This window comes from Sapajus apella, unplaced genomic scaffold (assembly GCF_009761245.1).
Source record: "Sapajus apella isolate SASKATOON/1434 unplaced genomic scaffold, GSC_monkey_1.0 scaffold20, whole genome shotgun sequence".
Lineage (NCBI taxonomy): Eukaryota > Metazoa > Chordata > Mammalia > Primates > Cebidae > Sapajus > Sapajus apella.
This window is the reverse complement of record NW_022436960.1, coordinates 22420836-22443716: the sequence shown is the minus strand read 5'-3', so window position 1 is coordinate 22443716 and position 22881 is coordinate 22420836. Positions and strand designations below refer to the sequence as shown.

At 39.0% G+C, this 22881-nt stretch overlaps 1 protein-coding gene and 1 long non-coding RNA gene across 7 annotated transcripts in view; both read right to left on the bottom strand.

Annotated features, from left to right (window-relative positions):
• Positions 1–717: 717 nt before the first annotated feature.
• LOC116557938 lies at positions 718–7826 on the bottom strand. Its single transcript, XR_004271761.1, has 3 exons — positions 7670–7826; positions 6758–6762; positions 718–882 (listed from the first exon to the last, which is right to left on the bottom strand). It is a non-coding gene; the product is annotated as an uncharacterized LOC116557938 (long non-coding RNA).
• A 13015-nt stretch (positions 7827–20841) lies between these two features.
• CEP128 (centrosomal protein 128) overlaps positions 20842–22881 on the bottom strand; it is a 445248-nt gene continuing 443208 nt past the window's right edge. For all 6 annotated transcript variants that reach the window (XM_032287728.1, XM_032287725.1, XM_032287723.1 and 3 more), the window contains one exon: positions 20842–21575. In XM_032287728.1, coding sequence (XP_032143619.1) covers positions 21472–21575 — 104 coding nt within the window. In that variant the 3' untranslated portion in view covers positions 20842–21471. The remainder of the gene's footprint in view (positions 21576–22881) is intronic.

Sequence of the window (22881 nt, the reverse complement as noted above, 5' to 3'; positions counted from 1 at the left end):
GGGAATTGATGGCTGGTGCTCAGAGAACTGCTAAGTAACAGTGAGATCCCTTTCCTTCTTCACTCCTTGGTATGCAGGTACTGCTCAAACACTGAACAGGGTTCCAATGATGATACATGACAACATATGACTCCTTTCTTATGCTTGCAGGTGAGATTCACAATAGAGGTTCATATATATACACAAAATACGCTCACTGTTGTCTGCCATAATGTCAAGGGAGGATTCTATAATATTCTAATTTTAGTGGACTTAATAATGGTGCCTAAAGATATCATTCCTGTATTAATCCATTCTCACACTTCTATAAAGATACTACCCAAGACAGGATAATTTATAAAGAAAAGAGGTTTAATCGACTCACCATTTCACATGGCTGGGGAGGCCTCAGGAAACTTACAATCATGGTGGAAGGAGAAGCAAGCACTTTCTTCACAAGGCAGCAGGAAAGAGTGTGTGTGTGTGAGCACAAGTAAAACGACCATTTATAAAAACATCAGATCTTGTGAGAATTCACTCTCTATTACGAGAACAGCATGGGGAAACCACCCCCATAATTCATTTGCTTCCCTTCCTTGACACTTGGGGATTATAGGTCCCTCCCTCTACATGTGGGGATTGCAATTTGAGTTGAGATTTGGATGTAGACACTGCCAAACCATATCATCCTGTCCCTGGTCCCTCCAAATCTCATGTCCCTTATACATTTCAAAACCAATCATGCCTTCCCAACAGTCCCCCAAAGTCTTAACTTACTCAGCGTTGAAAGTCCAAGTCCGAAGTCTCATCTGAGACAAGACAAGTCCCTTTCACCTATGAGTCTGTAAAATCAAATGCAAGTTAGTTCCTTCCAAGATACAGTGGAGGTACAGGCATTGGATGCTACCTTCCAAATAGGAGAAATTAACCAAAACAAAGGAGCTACAGGCCCCACACAAATCTGAAATCCAGGAGTGGAGGCAGTCATTACATCTTAAAGCTTCTAAATGATACCTTTTGACTCCATGTCTCACATCCACGGGACACTGATGCAAGTAGTAGGATCCCACAGTCTTTGGCGGCTCTGTCCCTGTAGAAGATACAGCCCCTCTCCCAGCTGCTTTGATGGGCTGGTGTTGAGTGTCTGTGGCTTACCCAGGTGCACAGTGCAAGCTGTCGGTGGATCTACCATTCTGGGGCCTGAAGGACTGTGGCTCTCTTCTCACAGCTCCACTAACAGTGCCCCAGTGAGTACTCTGTGTGGGAGCTCCAACCCCACATTTCCCTTTCTGCATTGCCCAAGTAGAGGCTCTCCAAGACGACTCAACCCCTGCAGCAAAGTTCTGCTGGAATTTCTGCAGCAGGTGTTTCCATACATCCTCTGAAATCTAGGCAGAATTTCTAAAACCTCAATTCTTGACTTCTATGCAGCAGCAGGCCCAACACCACATGGAAGCTGCCAAGGCTTTGGGCTTGCACCCTCCGAAGCAACAGCCTGAGCTGTACATTGTCCCTTTTTAGTGTCAGGTTTTGCTATGCCTATCTGCTCTGAAACCCAAGAGAGGGAACAAAGAGCAGCCAGGTGGGCTCAGATGCTGGGGGATTAAGCAATAACACTGCATTTTCTGTTTCTATGCTCCAGTAAGTGCCAAGTCCCAAGACTGTACAAAGCAGCAAGGTCATGGGCCCAGCCAATGAAACCATTTTTCCCACTAGGACTCCAGGCCTGTGATGGGAGGGGCTGCCCCGAAGGTCTCTGACAAGCCCTGGAGACATTTTCCCCATTGTCTTGGCAATTAACGTTTGGCTCCTAGTTTTCATGCAAATTAATACAGCAGGCTTAAATTCTCCCCAGAAAATGGATTTTTCTTTTCTATCTCATCATCAGGCTACAAATTTTCCAAACTGTTATGCTCTGCTTCCCTTTTAAACATAAGTTCCAATTTCAGATAATCTCTCTCAAGTTCAAAGTTCCATAGATCTCTAGGGCAGGGGTGAAATGCTGCCAATCTCTTTGCTAAAGCATATCAAGAGTGACCTTTGATCCAGTTCCCAATAAGTTCCTAATCTCCATCTGAGACCACCTCAGCCTGGACTTCATTGTCCATATTACTATCAGCATTTTGGTCAAAACCTCTCAACAAGTCTCTAGGAAGTTCCAAATTTTTCCACATCTTCCTGTCTTCTTCTGAGCCCTCCAAACTGTTCCCACCTCTACCTGCTACCCAATTCCAAAGTCGCTTCTACGTTTTCAAGTATCTTTACTGCAGTGCCCCATTCCCAGTACCAACTTACTGTATTAGTCCGTTCTTACACTTCTATAAAGACACTCCCCAAGACTGGGTAATTTATAAAGAAAAGAGGTTTAATTGACTTGCAGTTCTGCATGGCTGAGGTGACCTCAGGAAACTTAAAATCACGGTGGACGGAGAAGCAAACACCTTCTTCACAAGGCAGCAGGAGAGAGTGTGCCTGTGTGAGCACAAAAACCGTGCCATTTATAAAACCATCAGATCTCCTGAGAATTCACTCACTATCAGGAGAACAGCATGGAGGAAATTATCCCCATAATCCAATCACTTCCCTTTCCCTTCCTTGACACATGGGGATTACAAGTCCTTTGAGGTGTGTGGATTATAATTTGAGAAGAAATTTGGGTGGGGACACAGAGCCATATCATATAATTCTCTAATCCCTGGAACCTGTCAATGTTATCTTATTCGAAAAAAGGATCTTTGTAGATATGATTAAGTTAAGGATCTTGAAATTTAGGGTATTATCTTGGATTATCTGTCTAGACCCTAGGTAGCATCATAAATGTCCCTGTAAGAGGGGGGATCTGACACACAGAGAAGAGTAGAAGGCCACGTGACCACAGAGGCAGGGACTGGAGTAACGCAGCCACAAACCAAGGAAGCTGGCAGCCACCAGAACTTGAAAGAGGCAAGAAATGGATTCTTCTGTTTGGTGAAACTGATTTCGGACTTCTGGCCTCCAGAACTGTGACAGCACACATTTTAGTTGTTTTAACCCTTCTAGTTCGTAATTTGTTTCAGAGGCCACAGGGAGACTGATATGGTACACCGTTTATGACTTTGGATTCGCTTCTCACAGGCCTCCATCACCCTAACCTGAAAAGGGAAGAGAAATGTGAAGAAAATTGTAGAGGAGTAGGAAGAATGAAGACACAGAAGGCAAGAAAAAGAAGAATAGGAAGAGAAGATAAAACTGGATAAAATACAGGAGAAATATCTTTACCGAATGGTAAGTTGTATATAAATTATACTGGGGAAAAGTGAAATTTGGTCCCTAAATTCCACATCTACCTATATGGTCAACATTGAGGCTATGCGTAAAACCTAGAGAAATTTGTCTTAAAAAATCATCATGAATCACTTAATAGTTTTAATGGTAACAGTGATGAGAAAAACTTCAGTAAGCTACATTAAAACTGTTAAAAATTAATTAACAGTTTTGGCCAAAACAGTGACCCCTTAGTCATCAAGCACTTAGGGTTGATTTGCCAACCCTACACATCCTTCAAGGTTCTGCTCGTAACTTGCTTCCTCTATAAAAATCTCCTTTGACCTCTGCTCTTCCCATTTTCTGAATTTATATTCCATGTGTAGGAAGTATGTCTCTTATTTCTGCTCTTCCAACAACAACAACAGCAGCAATAAAAAGTCCAAAGATGCTGCTAAATACCTTAAAATGTACAAGAAATAGTTATGATAGCTTGATATCTCCTCCAGCAGTCGGCACAGGACACGACTATAATAGAGTCCCTGTGGTGACTGACGGACTTACCACTATTCTGAGACCAATAACACAGATGGTCTCATCTGTTTCATCTTCTATCTATCTTCAATCTATGTATCATATTATACAATGATGACTGATATTGAGAATTATATCCCTGAGGCATGCCAGATCTAAATCATAAAAAATAGATTGATAAAATTCATTGTCTTGCCAGTTGAGAAAATCTACTCATACATTTTAGGAAGATTTCCAACTGGAAGAATTGAGGCCAGGATGCATTTGTCATCATCCTAATTTAATGCAATTAACTGCAACCCTCAAGTCCCAAATATTCAAAGCATCAGAAGAATTGCTTTATTAACCAAAGATTCATAGGTTTAGCCTATGACTATACCTGAAGGTACTTTCTGATATTTATTACCCACTGTGTGGCAACTCTTAGCACAAGGGTGGTATAAAACAAGCTTCTTTTTTAGTTGATTATATGTTACTGGCTTAAAATTGCTCGGCGGAAGGTCTGCATTTGTGGGCTTGTTTATATTTTTTATATTGCTCATTTACATCAAGTGTAACTGAAATTGAAGTTCAGTTCTGTAAACTCTCCCACAGTAAGTGCTCAGAGAACTGCCCACATGCAAACCATTCTGTACACGCTTGGCTAAAGAATTTACTCAAGAGGCTGGGTGCGGTGGCTCATGTCTGTAATCCCAGCACTTTGGGAGGTCAAGGCGGGTGAATCACTTGAGATCAGGAGTTCAAGACCGGCCTGGTGAACATGGTGAAACTCCATCTCTACTAAATATACAAAAGTTAGCCAGGTTGGCCAGGCATGGTGGCACTCGCCTGTAATGCCAGCTACTTGGGAGGCTGAGGTGGGAGAATCACTTGAACTGGGGAGGTGGAGGTTGTGATGAGCCCAGAAAATACCACTGCACTCCAGCCTGGGCGACAGAGTGACTCTCCGTCTCTAAATAAATAAATAAGTAAATAAATAAATTTAGTCAAGGACATACAACTGTTGGTAAGAATCCTTCATGATTTTACATCTTAATGTTTATTATTATTATTTTTTATTTTTTAAGCATAAGAAAATGAAAGGCACATTGTTGGCATTCCTGTCATGTCAAAATAATGATATAAGCCATATTATACAATTAAGAATCAGAAATATAGAGAATGGGAATAAATTAAACAAGGAACTTATTAACACACCCCCAAAACAGAAAACTGGGAACTAAAATAATGTAAACAGTAAAATAACAGCTGCTCTTGTGAAAATCCATATATTCTAATAGTACAGTATTTTGTAATTAATTGCCTTTCCCACCTTGGAAAAATTATGTTATAGTTATGTGGCCCATATTAAGGGTTCTTTGGGCTTTTATAAGTATAAAAGTATTTCAAAAGTATAAGTTTTTGAAACTGGACATTTAGCTATCCACTGAGTCAAGTCGCTTGATGAAAAACTTCCATTTTTTTTATCTGGGTCTTTTAAAATGTTCCAAAATAATGATTCAGATAAACCATAAATAAAAGAATTATGATCACATTTATAAAATGTAAAGCACCTTCCTGTGTTATCAATATATCTAAATCACAATGTGGTCATGTCAGTCACCTGTCCCATGCATTTCTATTTTGGTGACCCGAATTAGGCCAGAATAATGAGTATAACTAAAAGGCCCACACACCATGGAAAGCTTAGCAAGTTGTAAGGCAGGGAAAAGGTCCTTGCCTAGGCTGGTTTTACCGGGGTTCCTTTTCCTTTACTTTCCAAAATGAATCCTGTAGGTTGTAGTCTGTTTTTCTCTCTGCTAACGATAGCATGCTCAAAGCTCTACTAGCACTTTCTGGAACTCTTTAACTTCACTGTCATCCTGAGAGAACTCTGCCCCTGAAGGGGAAAAGAATTTTTCTTCACCCAGGGCCTTTTTCCTTGTATTAATATTAATATCCCATGAGAATATTAGCTCTGGAGGAAAGAATTTGGTGGCATAATTCCATATTTACTCATGAAATCCACCCTCACTTCCACTCACACATTTTAATAAGACACTTAAAAGAAAAGCTCCCATTCCTCCCTCTCTTCCTGGACACTTCGGCTTTATCTGACACCCATGTTTTTTCCCCCTCTTTTTTCTGCTTGAATCAAAAACCACTTTTTACTAGCAGAGCACTCTTTTGGTAGAGTATACCCTGTATTTGTTAGGGCAGAAAAGTATTTAAATTTTTAAAAAATCACTTGGCAGTGGCTGGAGTGTAGAAACAGAAAATGGAGTGAGTTATTGCTTAATCCCCCAGCATCTAACCCCACCAGGCTGCTCTTTGTTCCCTCTCTTCGGTTACAGAGAAGGTAGGCATAGAAAAGCCTGATGCATCATCAAAGCTCCATGAGATTGAAGCAGCGTACTGTGGTTGGCAGCAGCCTTCCAGCCTTCTTTTCCTAGAAATGCTATTTAAAACACCCTCTATGAGTGAGAGAAAAAAACTCATTGGTGTCACTGATTCCTTCAAATAATTTTTAAATGACACTTTGCGTATGTAGCTGGTTGACAAAACACATGGATTTTGAAGCAACACATACTGACTGCATTCACATTTGGGCTCCATACTTACCAGTATGTGATCTCGGGTAAGTTACTCAATTTCGCTGTCCCTCAGTTTCCTCATATAAGATACATTCTTGAATGAAAATGATAATAATACTAACCTCATAGGGTTATTGTAAGGATTGAGTTAAAATATAGTGAAAGCTCTTTTGAATACTGTTTGCATATAGCACATGACATATGTTAGGTACAGAATATTAACATATCATTCCCTGATAACATAGGTAGATTTAAAGACATGCTTATAACAATATATCTCTTCCTGGTATCTGAATTGACATTCAGTAAATATTTGATGAATTAATACAATCTAACAGAATAAATATGCTAATTTTAGAGACAGATTAGCTTTGTCTACTCATTGTTCTATAGCTTCTGTGATTTGTTGCTGATTAATAAATAGAAACAGAACCTCATGGTTTATGGATGAAGTGGATCAGGCCTAGATAGTAAGAAACATTTATGATGAGCCTCTGTGTGCCAGGTTCTGAGGCTGACACTTTTCAGAACCATTACATGTAAGTCTCCTAATAGCTCTTTTAGGGCAGATACAATTAGTTCCTTTATATAAATAAGAAAAATGAAGCTCAAAAGTGTTAAGTAAATTACCCCAAATTGCAGAGTAAGTTGTGCAAGAGGTAGGATTCTAATCCTAACTATTTTTAAGCAAAATATAACATGTAAAAACGTGGTGAGGGTGGATTATGCAAGTAAAATGATTTTACAGAAAGGTCATTTTGAATAAAACACTGAAAAACAAAGTGTATTTTAACACTACTGATAAGGACACACCTGAAACTGCGAACAAAAAGGTGTTTAATTGGACTCACAGTTCCACATGGCCGGGGAGGCCTCAGAATCATGGTGGGAGGTGAAAGGCACTTCGTACATGGAGGTGGCAAGAGAAAAATGAGGAAGCAGAAAAAGCAGAAACCCCTGATAAACCCATTCAGATCTCGTTAGATTTACTCACTATCATGATAATATCATGGCAAAGACAGACCCCGTGATTGAATTACCTCCCCCTAGGGTCCCTCCCACAACATGTGGGAATTCTGGGAGATACAAGTTGAGATTTTGGTGAGGACATATCATTTTGCCCCTGGCCCCTCCAAATCTCATGACCTCACATTTCAAAACCAATCATGCCTTCCCAACAGTCCCCAAAAGTCTGAACTCATTTCAGCATTAACCCAAGGGTCCACAGTCCAAAGTCTCATCTGAGACAAGGCAAGTCCCTTACATCTATGAGCCTGTAAAATTAGAACCAAGCTAGTTGCTTCATAGATACAATGGGAGTTCAGGTATTGCATAAATACAGCCATTCCAAATGGGAGAAAATGGCCAAAACAAAGGAGTTACAGGGCCCATGCAAATCTTAAATCCAGCGGGGCAGGCAAAGGTTCAAGCTCCAAAATGATCTCCTTTGACTCCAGATCTCACATCCAGGTCATGCTGATGCAAGAGGTGGGTTCCCATGGTCTTGGGCAGCTCCACTCCTGTGGCTTTGCAGGGTACAGCCTCCTCCTTGTCTGCTTTCATGGGCTGGTGTTGAGTGTCTGTGGATTTTTCAGGCACATGGTGCAAGCTGTTGATAGATCTACTATTCTGCGTTTTGGAGGATGGTGGCCCTCTTCTCATAGCTCCGCTAGACAGTGCCCCAGTAAGGACTCTGGGTGGGGGCTCCTACCCCACATTTCCCCTCTGCACTGTCCTAGCAGAGGTTCTCCATGAGGACCTTGCCTCTGCAGCAAACTTTTACCTGCACATCTAGGTGTTTCCATATATCTTCTGAAATCTAGGCAGAGGTTCCCAAACCTCAGTTCCTAACTTCTGTGCACCCACAGGCTCAATACCAAGTGGAAGCTGCCAAGGCTTGGGGCTTCCATCCTCTGAAGCCATAGCCTGAGTTGTATGTTGGCCCCTTTCAGCCATGGCTGGAATGGCTGGGACACAGGGCACCAAGACCCTAGGCTACATACAGCAAGAAGACCCTGGGCCTGGCCCAGGAAACCATATTTTCCTCCTGGGCCTCCAGGCCCATAATGGGAGGGGCTGCTCTGAAGGTCTCTGACGTGATCTGGAGACATTTTTCCCAGAAAATAGGTTTTTCTTTTCTATTGCATAGTCAGGCTGCACATTTTCCAAACTGTTATGCTCTGCTTCCCTGATAAAACTTCATGCCTTTAACAGTACCCAAGTCACTTCTTGAATGCTCTGCTGCTTAGAAACTTCTTCTGCCAAATACACTAAATCATCTTTCTCACGTTTAAAGTTCCGCACATCTCTAGGGCAGGGGCAAAATGCCATCAGATCTTTGCTAAAACGTAACAAGTATCACCTTTGTTCCAGTTCCCAACAAGTTCCTTATATCCATCTGAGACCACCTCAGCCTGGACCTTATTGTTCATATCGCTATCGTCACTTTGGGCAAAGCCATTCAACAAGTCTCTAGGAAGTTCCAAACTTTCGCACATTTTCCTGTCTCCTTCTGAGATCTCCAAACTGTTCCAACCTTTGCCTGTTACCCAGTTCCAAAGTCGCTTCCATGTTTTCAAGTATCTTTTCAGCAATGGCCCACTCTACTGGTAACAATTTACTATATTAATCCATTTTCAGGCTGCTGATAAAGACATACCTGAGACTGATAAGAAAAAGAAGTTTAATTGGACTTACAGCTCCACAAGGCTGGGGAGGCCTCAGAATCATGGCGAGAGGCGAAAAGCATCATTTCTTACATGGTGGCGGCAGGAGAAAAATGAGGAAGAAGCAAAAGCAGAAACCCCTGATAAACCCATCAGATCTTTTAAGACTTATTCACTATCAGGAGAATAGCATGGGAAAGACCAGCCCCCATGAATTCTGGGAGATATAACTCAAGTTCAGATTTGGGTGGGGACACAGCCAAACCACGTCACAGGCTTGTAATTCAAAGATGGCTTGGTCTCTCTCAGCATTAGTTTTGCAGTAGAGATTCAGACTATATATTGTCCACTTTAATCCAGTACAGACTGTTATTTTATACTTCAGCAGTATATTCATAAACTATAGAAATGGAAAAGGAGCCAGTTATTGAACTTCCTCAGTTAACAACTAAGAGTCATGACAGGTAAAATGGCAGGCACAGTGTTACATGGCAATCAGTAACAGAGGCAGCCAGGATTCCTCTGGACCTAACACTAATCCTCTTACAGTAGGCAGGACAGCCAACCGGACACTGTGGTTTTCAATCCATTTAGATGAATGTAGATCCTAGTTCACCTTAAATATCCCAATTCCTACTTTCATAACTAAACCTAAAAAAAGTTATTAGAGTAATTCTTAATATTATCTGGGATAACAAAATAAATTAGAATATTCTCTAGTAGTAAAAGTAGGTAGACTTAATACCTAGGAGCTTCTATTTTTAAAACCTGACCAAAATTTTGGCATAGCTATATCTTCTCAAGGGACAAAGAGAGTTAAATATAGTCTGGGAGGGAGAATGGTCTTTTAAAGTGCTGCTCCTTTTTTTTAATGAAGAGAGGAGTTGAAGGAATCCTTATTTTTTTTTTTCTGTTAGACTGCATTCATTCACTAAATATTTATAGTTACCCAAATAACTATAATAGCAGAAATGCTACTTCCTTTGCATATTTCAGAGTATTTATTACAGTGCTGGGCTTTTAGGAGTCACTGACTAGTGGTGTCTTTTCCTAAGTTTAGTATGTTGGATAACTTAAAAACAAAAGTCACTGATGTTATGTCAGCTACTACTGACGTACTGCTATAGAGACAAAGAGGCATATGGTTCTTGACTATTACAATGCTTGTGTTGTCCAGAACTGCGTGGTGTAGTATGCATTTCCTAGTTATAATGTTATCAGTAACATGAAGTCCAAAGGCATACAGTTTCTTTCACTGTGCATGCATCAGAAGCTTAGCATCAACAGCACTCTTATCAGGCTGAGAAGCATCAAGTTGCATTATGGTATTTATAACTAAAAAACCGGCATCATCTAGCTATAGCATAGGGCCTAGGAAGCTTTGTTAATATGAGTGACAAGACACATGAAAAGCACATTATCCACTGCTTCAGCAACACCGCATCACCAGACACATCAGCTGAAAAAGCTGAACCTTGGGAAACTCACACTTTATGACCTAAACTTCGACAAAATGTGCCAAACATCACTTCAGTAGAAAGGGTTGTGGATTGCAATGGCAATGTGAAGAGAGAGGAAGTAGTAAAAGTAAAGAAACAAAGAGGCACAGAAGTACACAATTCTAAGTGATTTTTACAGCAGACACTTGGCCCAAGTGAGCAAATAAATTGCTAAATGACAAGAAATTGGCATGTGAGAAACTAAGCAAGCTTCTCAAGCCAAATGTCTTAAAATGAAGGATCATTGGTGGAATGAATAGGCAACCAAACCACAATCAGCTCTACATTAGCCAAATATTGGCAGGTCGAGAAGGCTCAGCAAAGATTGACCTTCCTATCATATAGGTAGTGAAGCACAGCTCCCTAAGGATGACAATAAAAAGTCAACAATTAGGGAACAATTGATGTTAATTTATCAATATGAGTTTCTCTACTTTCCCTAAAAACCCACATTGCAAAACCAACTTAGAATTTAAGGGACCAACATTACAATCTCAAGGATTTTGTTCCACATTAACCATCCAGTGGATAGTCCTGGTGAGGCATGTGGTGATGACAGACATATATGTACACATATACACACACAAACATCCACAAATAGGATGGCCAACACACACTCAGGCCTTCAGCTATAGACTTGCACAAACACAAAAGAAATAGTGCATTAAATGACAACACAGATGCTCTATAATATCTATTATGGAAAAATCAGCATATTTCATGCTCAGTAAATTAGTATTAATAGTGGTGGCATAAGGATGTTATCTGATTGACTGTGATGTGAATTTAAATGAATACAATCAAGCTAGCAGCTCTATTAAGTGCTGAAAAACTGCAGATTTGTCTACCAAAACCAGTTAATAAGCACACTTTGCTCACTGAGGTCAGGAAAGATGGATGAGAGTATAGATGGAGTTAGTTCAGTTAGTAAATGTATTTTGAACTTATTATGTGTCAGCCACAGTACTAGGCAAAACACAATGCCTTTCCTGAAAGAGGTTACTGTCTAGTGAAACATTTTATAATTTAGAAATAGAGTAATCATCTTTGCAGCAGCTATACGGAATTTAACAAATAAGCTTCTTTCTAGGTACCATTAGTTATGTCTGGCAATTTTTTAGGTAGCTTTTAAAGATTCTGATTCCAGACAAAATATTGATTGAAAGAGTTAAGATGTTCAACAAGTGATAGTATCAAAACAATAAAACCCCTCATCTTGGTTCTTTTTATTTTTTCTTTCTCTGAGATAGGGTCTCACTCTGTGGCCTAGGCTAGACTGCAGTGGTGCAATCACAGCTCACTGCAGCCTTGACCTCCAGGGCCCAAGTGATCCTCTCACCTCAGTTTCTCAAGCAGATGGGACTATAAGCATGCGTCACCATGCTCAACTAACTTTTGTATTTTTTGTAGAGATGAGGTTTCACCATGTTGCCCAGGCTGGTCTCAAACTCTTGAGCTCAAGCAATCTGCCTGCCTTGGCCTACCAAAATGCTGGAATTACAGGTGTGAACCACTGTACCTAGCCAATCTTGGTTCTCATTTACACAAATATTTCTATATGCTAGACCTCGAGCTAATAATTATAAAATGGACAGCAAATATCAAAGTGGTGATGATTTACTTTGGTCTAACCTTACCAAGACCTACATGGGTTATAAATGTTACTACATGGGTCCTCACACAGATTATAAGTAACTTGGGCATTAGCTCCCATGATGCTATCAGCAAAAGGTCAGTAATCATTCTGTTGGTAAAAGGCAGTATTGCTTTTGTTAAATTGATCAAACGTTTAGGTAAAGTCATGACATTGAGATTGGAATCAGAATGAACATGGATCTCACTCTGGTGACTGCTACTTTGCATCAGTTATCACCTTGGGAAAGCAGGTAATTTCATACACATTTGAAAGGACAAAAGAAGATACTTCTCACATCCATACTTACAACACTAGGGGTATAGACTGCAGAGGATTTTAACTTGTTTTCCTTTAGATTTCTTGTTTCCAGTTTACTTGTAATGACTCTCCAAGAAGAGCAATAGACACTGAATATTTAAAGGCAGTAAACATCTAGCCTGAACATCTATTTGCATGAATATTACATGGGAAAGTTTTTCTATATCTGTTCTGAGGTACCAGTGTCAACAACTGTACATCCCTCTGAGAAATACAGTCCCAAAAGAGAAAGAGTAGAGAAATCTGACTTCAGTTGTGAGCATCAGTGTGAAAAATAATACATCATCTGCAGCTCAAAAGCTGTGGAAGCAAGGTAGCGGCAGACAAGACGGCAGCCATTCAGTTGGACAGCTGTCTCTTAGGAGCTCCAGAACTGAATTTTCTCACATGAGATTATGAGAAGTCCAGCCTATATCCAGTAAGCATTCTGAGAATCTGAATCTCATCTTCATTTTATACCCAGCAAATGATACATTTTCATGTACATACACACAAGATCCTTGCTCTGAACAGTAAAGGTTGCCCAAAAACAAAGTAAGAAGAATCAGTTTTGGGTTGTATGGCTTCACTTTCAGTATTTATCTCAAAAGAGGTCAAGGAAAATATGAGAGTCTTGGCCCTCTTCCTGTATTATTTAATATTATCTCAATATATACAACTTTTATAACTTTTAGATACCTCTTCCTTTTCAAAAGTCCAATTTCAATCTTTTTTCAGAGAAGAGCTATAAAAAGTGAAATACTGATGAGTAATGAAAGTTTAGCATATTCAAGTCTAGTTCTATCAACTTCAAATTGTGTATAACTATTATAATTGGTAATTAGGAATTATGAAATACATACATACTGAAACATATAGATCTAGTTAACCAACTTTATCAGCCTACCAAGTAAAGAAATTATACTTAAATTCTTAAAAATCACAAGGTTAAGACTGGTAATATATAATAGAGGAGACTTTTTAGCCAATTAAATAAGATTTGGTACATAATAGGTGACAAGAATTTAGTGATGAATGAATAAGTGGATAGATGATTAAGGGAAATAATTCTTTCTTGAGTGGAAGGTCACTAGTGCTGAGGAAACTTCGGGATTTTAAGTACGTAATTGTTGGCATATGTACCTGTTCAACGATGGGAAGATTTTCCAAAGCAGATAACAGTAGATGTAATAAAATTCGTGTGTATATTCATGTAGGCGGTTTTTAAAAGACATTATCTACATTACCACTTGGTACAAATTCCAAACCATAAAATAACTGAAGACATTGTAAACACAGTTTGAGGAATTATGCTGTTTGCTCGATTTACTTGTTTTGTGATCTATGCACGACCTGTACATTTCAGTACTTTCACTGTTGCAATTGGCTGGAAGGGTGAGGAGACCTTAGCAAAGCTTCTAAATGGGACCTATTGCATTGCAGTTACCCAGTAAATAAAGACCGTTTCAAAAAATCACTTTCTCTGAATATGACGCAGTGAATATTTAAATTGTCAGAAATCAAGAGGAGTTCTTGAAAATATTTAGCCATTTTAGAATAGGAGAATTCTGTGTAGATTTTCATTTAGTCTATTTTTAAACAATGGGGGAGGGGCATCAACTTGTATCCAAACAAATATTTCATATTAGCAATTATATTTAAGGGGGGTACTGTATAACTATTGCGTATTGATGTAAGATACACATCTGTAAGATAAAAGGTCAAGATGAATCATATGTGGCTATCAGTTAGCAGTCTTTCAGGGATGACAAGATGGAAGGGTAGAAAAAATTTCCTGAGCTTGATGTCAACATTGAGGTAAAGCTGGATGAGATTTGAATGTCAAGGAATCATCAAATTAAAATCTTCCTTCACATGACAATGTCAAAGTCTGGAAATGTTACTCTGAAACACAGTGATTGACTGTGACCTACTGGTATAGAGAGGGAAAATGAAATCGCATGTGAAATGATAAGGCAGAACCAATGCCCCAAATCAGGTTGCTGTGAAGTTCCTGGGAGTGAGAGAAAACAGAATTGCAACTTGACTCTGCAAAGTTAATAATCAAATACTACTTCTGTTCTTCAAACCAAACAGAGGAACCATAGTATAGGCCCTGATTTAATTGGATATCTTGATGATGATCCTGATGAATGGGCAGAGTCCTGCTAGAGTCTGTTATGAAGAGGAAGTGGGGAGTAGCTTCTACTAGTTAATCAAGCATCTTTGGAAACGGCTTTAAGACCTTCACTTGGATGAGGCTCAAGACTGAGTCACAGCTCAAACACCTGGGAGAACACATGATATTGGAAACCAAAATTTAAAAAAGACTCTCGTCCTTCACCTGGAAAATAGCCACTTTCTATTTTCCTTCCTTCAACTTGTTTTTGTTTTGGGATAGGCACTAAAACTCAGAGAAGGCTATAATAAAATGAATGTCAAGGCAGGGTCCCTGAACTTGAGCATTTATCAGAATCACCTGGAGGACTTGTTACTACACAGATCATTGGTGCCATCCCCAAAGTTTCTGAATCAATAGGTCTGGGGCTAGCTAGAGAGTATGTAATTCTAACAAGCACCCAGGTGATACCGCTGCCGGTTTAGAGGCCACACTTTGTGAACCAACGCTTTCAGGAATCATTGAACAAAAGGGTATGTATCTTCCTCACAAAACTAAATTTGTCCCCAGTGGAATCTAATCCGTGAGTTTACACGCAGTTAAAATTAAGAAATGAGAAATGAGCAATGACCACCACTGTTAATTTGGAACAGTCAAACTAACCTCACAAAAGACTTCTCCAATGGAAAAAAATGGGAAACTCTTTCCACGGTACACATTGACTTTATTGGCTGTGGTCTTGGTCAAAGCACAGAATGAACCTTGGCCAGCAGCATGAGGTCTCAAGCTGCAGCTGTTGGGTGGAGGCTGCTCTGCCAGTGACTCTGGGCAGGAAGTGCCTCGTTAGAACTGTTGCATCTGTTTTACTTAGGCCAGGGGGGAAGAAGAAAGAAAGAAAGAAAAAAATCCTTAGGTTTCTCCAAACCTCTTTTAGTGCCCACCTTCCCAAAGCCACCATGTTAGATGGCTTTGCTACCCATCACTGTTTTACTTCTGGTAACTAAGAGCCTGGGGTTGGGGTTCATTATGATGGGAAATTTCAAATATGCTAAGTCATAAATCAAACCTGTATCTTCAATCACAGTGCAATTAATGACAGCAAAAATAAAATGAAAATCCAAAAGGACAAGCACAGGGCACCCAGACTGAAAAGCGTCAGAAAGCCGACCACTTTGCACCCAGATCCAAACTGCCGGCCAGCAGTCCATAAAGAACATGAAGGATTAGTGCAACTTTCATCAGAAATGTGACCTTATAGTGCACATCAAGTTCAACAGGACTTCTCACAATGCTTCTTTCCAGGACCCTGTATCACATAAAGGATGAAGTGCTACCACAGTTTTTTTCCTTCCAGTAAACAGTTTAAAATGTGTGTTATTAAAGGCCACCCAGCTTCCTCTGCGTTCATATCATTTTACAGAACTCCTGCCATCCTTCATTCCCTTATCCAGCTAAGTGCTGAGCAACAATGGACAAACAAAGTCTAAACTAGCATTACCACCACCCTGGGGATAACACTGAATAAGAGTTATGCAGTATGATCTGATAATAGCTGGCTTCAAGAGCTAAGAAGAAAGGGGGGGAAAAGCTTGTAAAGGGGCTATATTTGAAATTGAAATTTTAAATCAAATGTGCAACTGGACACACATTTTGAGAATTGTTCTTTTGGCTATAAGGTGATGAAGGTGATGAAGGTGATGTGAATAGGTTCTCTGATACACGAGGTACATGTAAATATTGTATGAAAAATAGCTGTGTATTATCATACAAGGACGAAGAATAAGGATCTTATTTTACCAAGAGAAGCCTTCCACACCTGGTTAATAGACCAGCTCACAGCTTAAGAAAAATAACAAAAGCATTTCCTGTATTAATCTCACTAACTCCTTCTGGTTGTGATTTTCCTGCTGTCTTAAAATACATGCACAGGACAAGTGAGCATGACTCTAGCCCACAGCCTGGCCCTAACAAAGGACATAAAGCCACTTCTAAAGATCTGTGAGGAGAGGACTAGAGAAGGATATCAAAGGGAGACGCTGGGAGAGATGAAGTATTTCCAATAGAAATATAGTATCTCAAGGACGAAGAGATGCACCATTTGAAAGGCCAAATTTTCACATTGTTGACGAAATGTCTTGCACTTTTGAAGGCATTTGAATGCATGGTGGCTTCAAATGACTCACAGGTACACTTTTAATTTAAAAATTTGTAATAAAAAACAAAAGGAAACCATAATTTAATGGAAAACCTAACACTATAAAAATTAAACTTGGCATTTTTAAAAGCAAGTATGATTTTAAGGAAATATTAGGTCATTATGTAAGAAGATTGTGAGCTAGTGACTAAGGAACATATAATATTATCCTACCTTACCCTCAGAATATTTTTTCACTGTTAAATTGTAACATCTGAACTGTTGGTAGTTTAGCATTCACTAGTTCCCTTTAAAAAAAATATTGCTTCAAGCCAGTATTCTGATTTTTCTTTCCAATGAAGTATACAGCTAAGATGACACAGAGCTCTAATATCTAAGGATAAATTGTTAACTTTTATTTTTATTTAAATAATGCCAGTCAAATGGCCTCACTGAAAGAATAAAAAATGAGAGGGTGACAAGTTGTGGGGATGATGGGGTGACAGAAGATAGACTCTGCAGGATGGTCTAGCAAATGACCATTTGAGAAAGAGAGAGCATTCCTCCAGAGAATGGCAACTATGTAACTTCATTTCCTGAAACATAGCAAGTTATCCTTATAAGTACATGTGATAAATATTGCAAGGCTCTGTTTTGACTCTAGCAGCATTTCCCTGCCCCCAACATTCCCATTTATGTGCTCAAAGACATTAGCTTCTACATTACGAAAGCTGGAAGCCATCAGATGCTATATTACTCCAAACATCAAAGGGAGCTAACACGTAGCTAAGTTTAGTAGCTATATAAATCCAGTATATCCCTGTAGAGAGCAAGGAGGTCAAGTTCACATCCACAATTATCGCAGGGCTTTGCACTCACGTCAGAGTCCAGCTATGTTAGTGAAGAAAAGCTGCTCAACCACAGAAGTATTCCTAGGGTTTCAGCCATAAGAACGGCCAAAGACATATGCAATATAAATCCTTTCCTAATTGGCTGCTCCTGAAAATCAATGCAGGGACTACAAATCCCAGAGTCAGCCCTCTCAGTGTGGGTCATACAGTTATAAGACTTCAGAGTTCAACAGTAGGGGCTAGCCTGGTAGAACATGAAGGGTAACTTGTGCTGGGCTTGGATTTAGGTAGGATATGGCCATAAGCACAGATACAGCAGGAGAAGCTAAAATAGGAGCAGCTGAGGTTAGAACTAGAAGGTGAAGCTGGTTTTGCCAAAGAAGAGCAGATTGGTTTACTTTGTTACTAATCAAAAGTTAAGGTGACTTTTCTGAAATTTGTTTGGAGGCTTGGAATCTAAAGTTCTGCTTTTCCATGTAAGCATGTCTTCCAGCCTTAAATTAGATGTGTCGTGTTTTGTAAGGAAATGAAACTCAATGGAATCTTTCGCGGTTTAAATTTCTTTTCTCAAATAGGGATAAGTTGATATGTTTCTATTGCTAAACATTCAAGAACTTAAAAGCTGAAAGATGGAACTATTTTCATATCATACTTTGGTGCATGAAATGCCTTTATATACAAACTTTCCCAAATTTCCTTTCCAGCTAAGGTTCATAATTTAGTTTTGATCCAAGAAAACCAGATGCTTTCGTGAGAACAGCTTCCTTATTTGAAGGCCATGAAAATCACAAATTTTCTGTTTTGTTTTGTTTTAAATTGAGAGAAAATACTGGAACAGTTTGTTTGGGGGTGTAAGACTCTTGGAAAATTACTCAAAGATCATTCACATTCTTGGCTACCATAGGATGTATCGTTGCATTTTACAGTAAGCACAACTCCTGAGTAAAACAATTGAGGTATTTATCCCTTCCTAAAAAAAGAGTGTGCTATGTAAATGTGCCATCACATTATATGTAAGAGTTTGGTCCTGTTTTTAACATGATGTGTTATCTAACTATAAAATTCAATACAGATTAGAGAAAATGTAACAATTACTGTGGCTCTAAATGTACTTTGCATACCACTGAACTGAGATTCAAAATGAAAAAAATGCATTTACCATACTTGAAAGGAGAAAAATAGGTTCATTTTCTTTGTTAAGTAGGTAGGCATTTTTTATACATGTAAACTTTAAATGCGGTATGCATAAGATTTTATTAAGCTATAGATTATAGCTCTTTATTAGTAAAAATAGGTAACTAAACTATAACAATGAGAAAAGTTAGTGGTTCTGGGAAACTGGGTGCATAAAATGTTATATAACCAATTGGTTTTCAACCTTCCAGTCAGACACTAGTCAAAGAAATAATATGACCTTAGCCAATGGGAAAAACATCAAGCCAGAATTCTCCCAGCTGTGTTTCTCTCCCTGTAGCCTTCAGCAACTTCAATGGAAGTTCAGTGTGTTTAGGGAGAAAGATGGCCAGAAGAATCAAAATTATTAAACCAAAAAGGTCAGCCTTCAAATTAAGTCTTGGATCAAGCGTACTGCAGAATAAGGCTTATCCTTCCCAATGTCCCAGTACTACAAGCAATATGGTGGACCAGCAACTATTCAAACAGGGCTAATATCACATGTAATTGAGGCTATCCTACCAAAGGGGTGCATAAAGGAAAGAAGTTGTTGGCTTTAAAATGCACAAATCAGTGACTAATGTTTCCTTAGCATTCTTTTTGATTTCCAACTCAAGGGAATGTTAATTGCAAGAGATAGGAAAAATCCTCAGAGGAGACAGGTCCCTGGAATTATTTCTACATAAACAGAAGGCCAAAGAATTTTGACAAAATTGTTGTTCACAAAAAGTTGACTTTGCCTTTGAAGTTCTTGTGTGTTCTATAGAAGTCAGACACCTTCATTCATCCAACAGTAGCACAGGGCCTTCAATAACATGATATAATGGCTTTTTTTAGATTTCGAAAGTTCCTTCATAAGATTCCTCTCCATTCTGTTATAAAATCACCGGCCAATATGTTTTCAAGGATTTCCCATGTAAATAATTTGAGTTAATTTACATTTTCAGGTCTAATTGGTTTGGTGCAATTTTTTTTTAATGACCACAGGTGCAATGGTTTAGATCAGTTCTTATAGAAGGGAACAGACTGCATGAAGGCCCTACTAATACACAAAAGTTTTTTAACTCATATTTGTCCTCAGGATTTAAATGAAATCTGTTGTTTTTCCCTTGTATTTTCTTCCCTGGTGCTTATTTAGGTCCAGGGAGATAAAATAGTTTGATGTTGGTCAAACCATCAAAGGTAATAAATTCTCAATACCCTAAATATTACCTCAGAGTAATACAGATTATATGGATCACCAGGACTGTGAGTCACACCACACAGGATACTCCCAATAAGACCTCATAATGCTCCTTAGTATATTGCATTGCTCTAAGAATTCCTAAAGTTAGATAAAATAAAACCAAATCTGTTTAATGTTGTCTAATCCCAAATTTCTCCAGCTAGACTAATAAAATCACTCCGATTTTCATGTAATTCCTAACGCTAAACAAATTTTGCGACATGCACAACTGTTTTAGAATTTCATTTTTTTCCTCTTGGCACAATGACTGGCATATAGTAGGAACTCAATACAAGATTTTTGAAATGCATAAATGATGAAAGTGCATCTCTCAGAGGTTACATAGCTCGTGTTATGCAATTTTTGGATAGGAGATATCTCCATGTCCTACAGGAAGAGCTGCATTTGAGTTTGTGGAAAAGACTGCCATTTTTTTTCTTCTTTAGTACCATCAAATATGGTAAGTTAGGAAAACATATCTGGAGCAGAAGCATCTTTATGAAATGTGAGAACTCTAACGAACAAGTGTACTTTAACAAACACAAAATGGAATGCATATTACAAAGGTACTGGTTTACTGTCCTTGACTGTGCAGAATCCATGACTCAGCAGGATTCAGTTCCTGAAAGTTTACTATTACTTAGCATTTAATACAAATCTTTCTCCACTAGGAGATCAGTATGTAAACACTTTGATGAAAAAAGTTGGGATGGTAGAAGCAGACAGTACCAAATTATACAAGATTATATATAAATCTCATGGACAAAGGAGTTTGGTGCTATGATTTTAGTAACAGTAAACCAAAGCTGGTTCAGGGTATAACTGAAGTGATCACAGTAGGATATTTGGCCACAAAAAGACAAATAAATAAATTGTGCTATGAATTTTTTACAGTGCTCTACAGTTCAAATATCATTTATGAATTCTTTATTGCTATTAAAAATGGATGATTGGAAATAATTTTCAGTTACTGTATGTAGTTGCAGACTGCTGAGATGACAGATATAAAAATCCTGAGCATTTATAAAGTGGGCTGTCTAACGTTATGTACGCACATCTCCATGACATGTTATAACACATGATAATTTATTAGGGAGAAAGCATTTTTTCAAAAAATCAACTGCATATAAATGCTCCCTGAATATAAAGTGCTGGCAACTTTTGCCTCAAGGGAAATTCATTTTCCTTCTTTTTAGCCAGTGATTTTTGAAAGGCCTCAATTAGAAATCCAAATTTTGGTTGGGCAAGTGTGACTGACCACACTTGCAAAGGGAAAATACAAAGTGAAAAAAATATCATTCTTTCTGTGCTAGTATAAGTTGCAAATAAATTAGCTGTGCATCACTCATGAGCTGATATTATTTGGATTGGTTTAACTTATTCACAAGGACCAACAGTATTGTCACTTTTGTCAATGTTTGGCAATACCAGAGAGCCAAAGTGGCAGGTATGTCTGTTAGATAATCTGGGCCAAATTTATAAGAATAGAGACGTTATTATCTGTAAAACACTCTTGTAAAATAACAAATTACGTTTGCTTTTTTAGTTCTCATATTCCTCTTTTTTGGGTTGTGAACTTGTTTCATTCATTGTGGCATCTTCCTTGATTGAAGCTGAATCTGGAGCAACAGTTCTCTTGGTAAATGCTGGCAAGGTAAGAAGAAAGAGAAAAATAAACCTAGGTGAATGTATTTGAACGTAGTTAATGTATCATGGTATTTGATCTAATTTTCTATAATTAAACTTTACATGGACTAACAGACCTTCAACCTAAGAATAAATATACTCTATTTATGGCATTTTCAAAAACACAAGATTTAAATGTCTCTTTTATTTGAAGAATACCTGAGAGTAAAATTTGTATGCTTCATTAAGATACAATGCTATAAATCACACATGTGCGTACACACACACACACACAGAGCACACTCGCACAGAATTTTGAGGCAGAAATCTTAAAGGCTTCTTTTTATGGAATCCTCTTTGTTACAACTTCTAGCCTACTGAGAGTAGACCTGGAGTTGGAGTTTACTATTCTTTTCCTACCTCCTACCCCTCGTCTGAGCTATAGATGCCTATATCCAACTGTCTGTGAAATCTTCTGATCTCCACTCTGATGCCTGCTCATTCCTTACTCTTCTCCAACTTGAAAAATGATATACCCGTCTGCCCAGTTTCTCAAACCTTGGTTGCTCTCTTCCTTTGTCCTGTCTGAGCCACCCATTCAATTTCAGACTGAACTCTGATGATTTTCCCTCCCAATTTCATCTGGGTCCTGATTCACACCATCCCCATTATTATCATCTCAGCCCAAGTCACCATTTTTCCCCTTTCCGTTTTTGTCTTCCTCCCTTACAATCCTTTCTTCACACCACAACCAGAGTTACCTTTCTGAAAAGTAAATCAAATTGTTACTCTCCTGCATGACTCCCTCATCTTGCCCTTAATGGTCGCCCAGTGAACTCAGAATAAAATCTACACATCTGACTGTGGCTGCACCCTCTCACTCACTCAGTGGCCCATATCTCTAGGAGACCATGTCCCTTTCTTCTCTGGAGCTTTTGTATTTTTTGCCCCGACTATCAGGAAGACTCTTCCCATCCAATTTCAACTCAGCTGTTGCTTCTTGCCATTCAGATTTCAGCTGTCACCTCCTCAGGAAGGCAGATCCTGATCATCAACCTAAAGGAGTGCTCCTGCTGGGCACGGTGGCTCATGCCTGTAATCCCAGCACTTTGGGAGGCTGAGGCGGATGGATCACAAGGTCAGGAGTTCGAGACCAGCCTGGACAAGATGTTGAAACCTCATCTCTACTAAAAATACAAAAATTAGCTGGGCGCAGTGGCATGCACCTGTAATCCCAGCTACTCAGGAGGCTGAGGCAGGAGAATTGCTTGAACCTGGGAGGCGGAGGTTGCAGTGAGCCAAGACTGTGCCATTGCACTCCAGCCT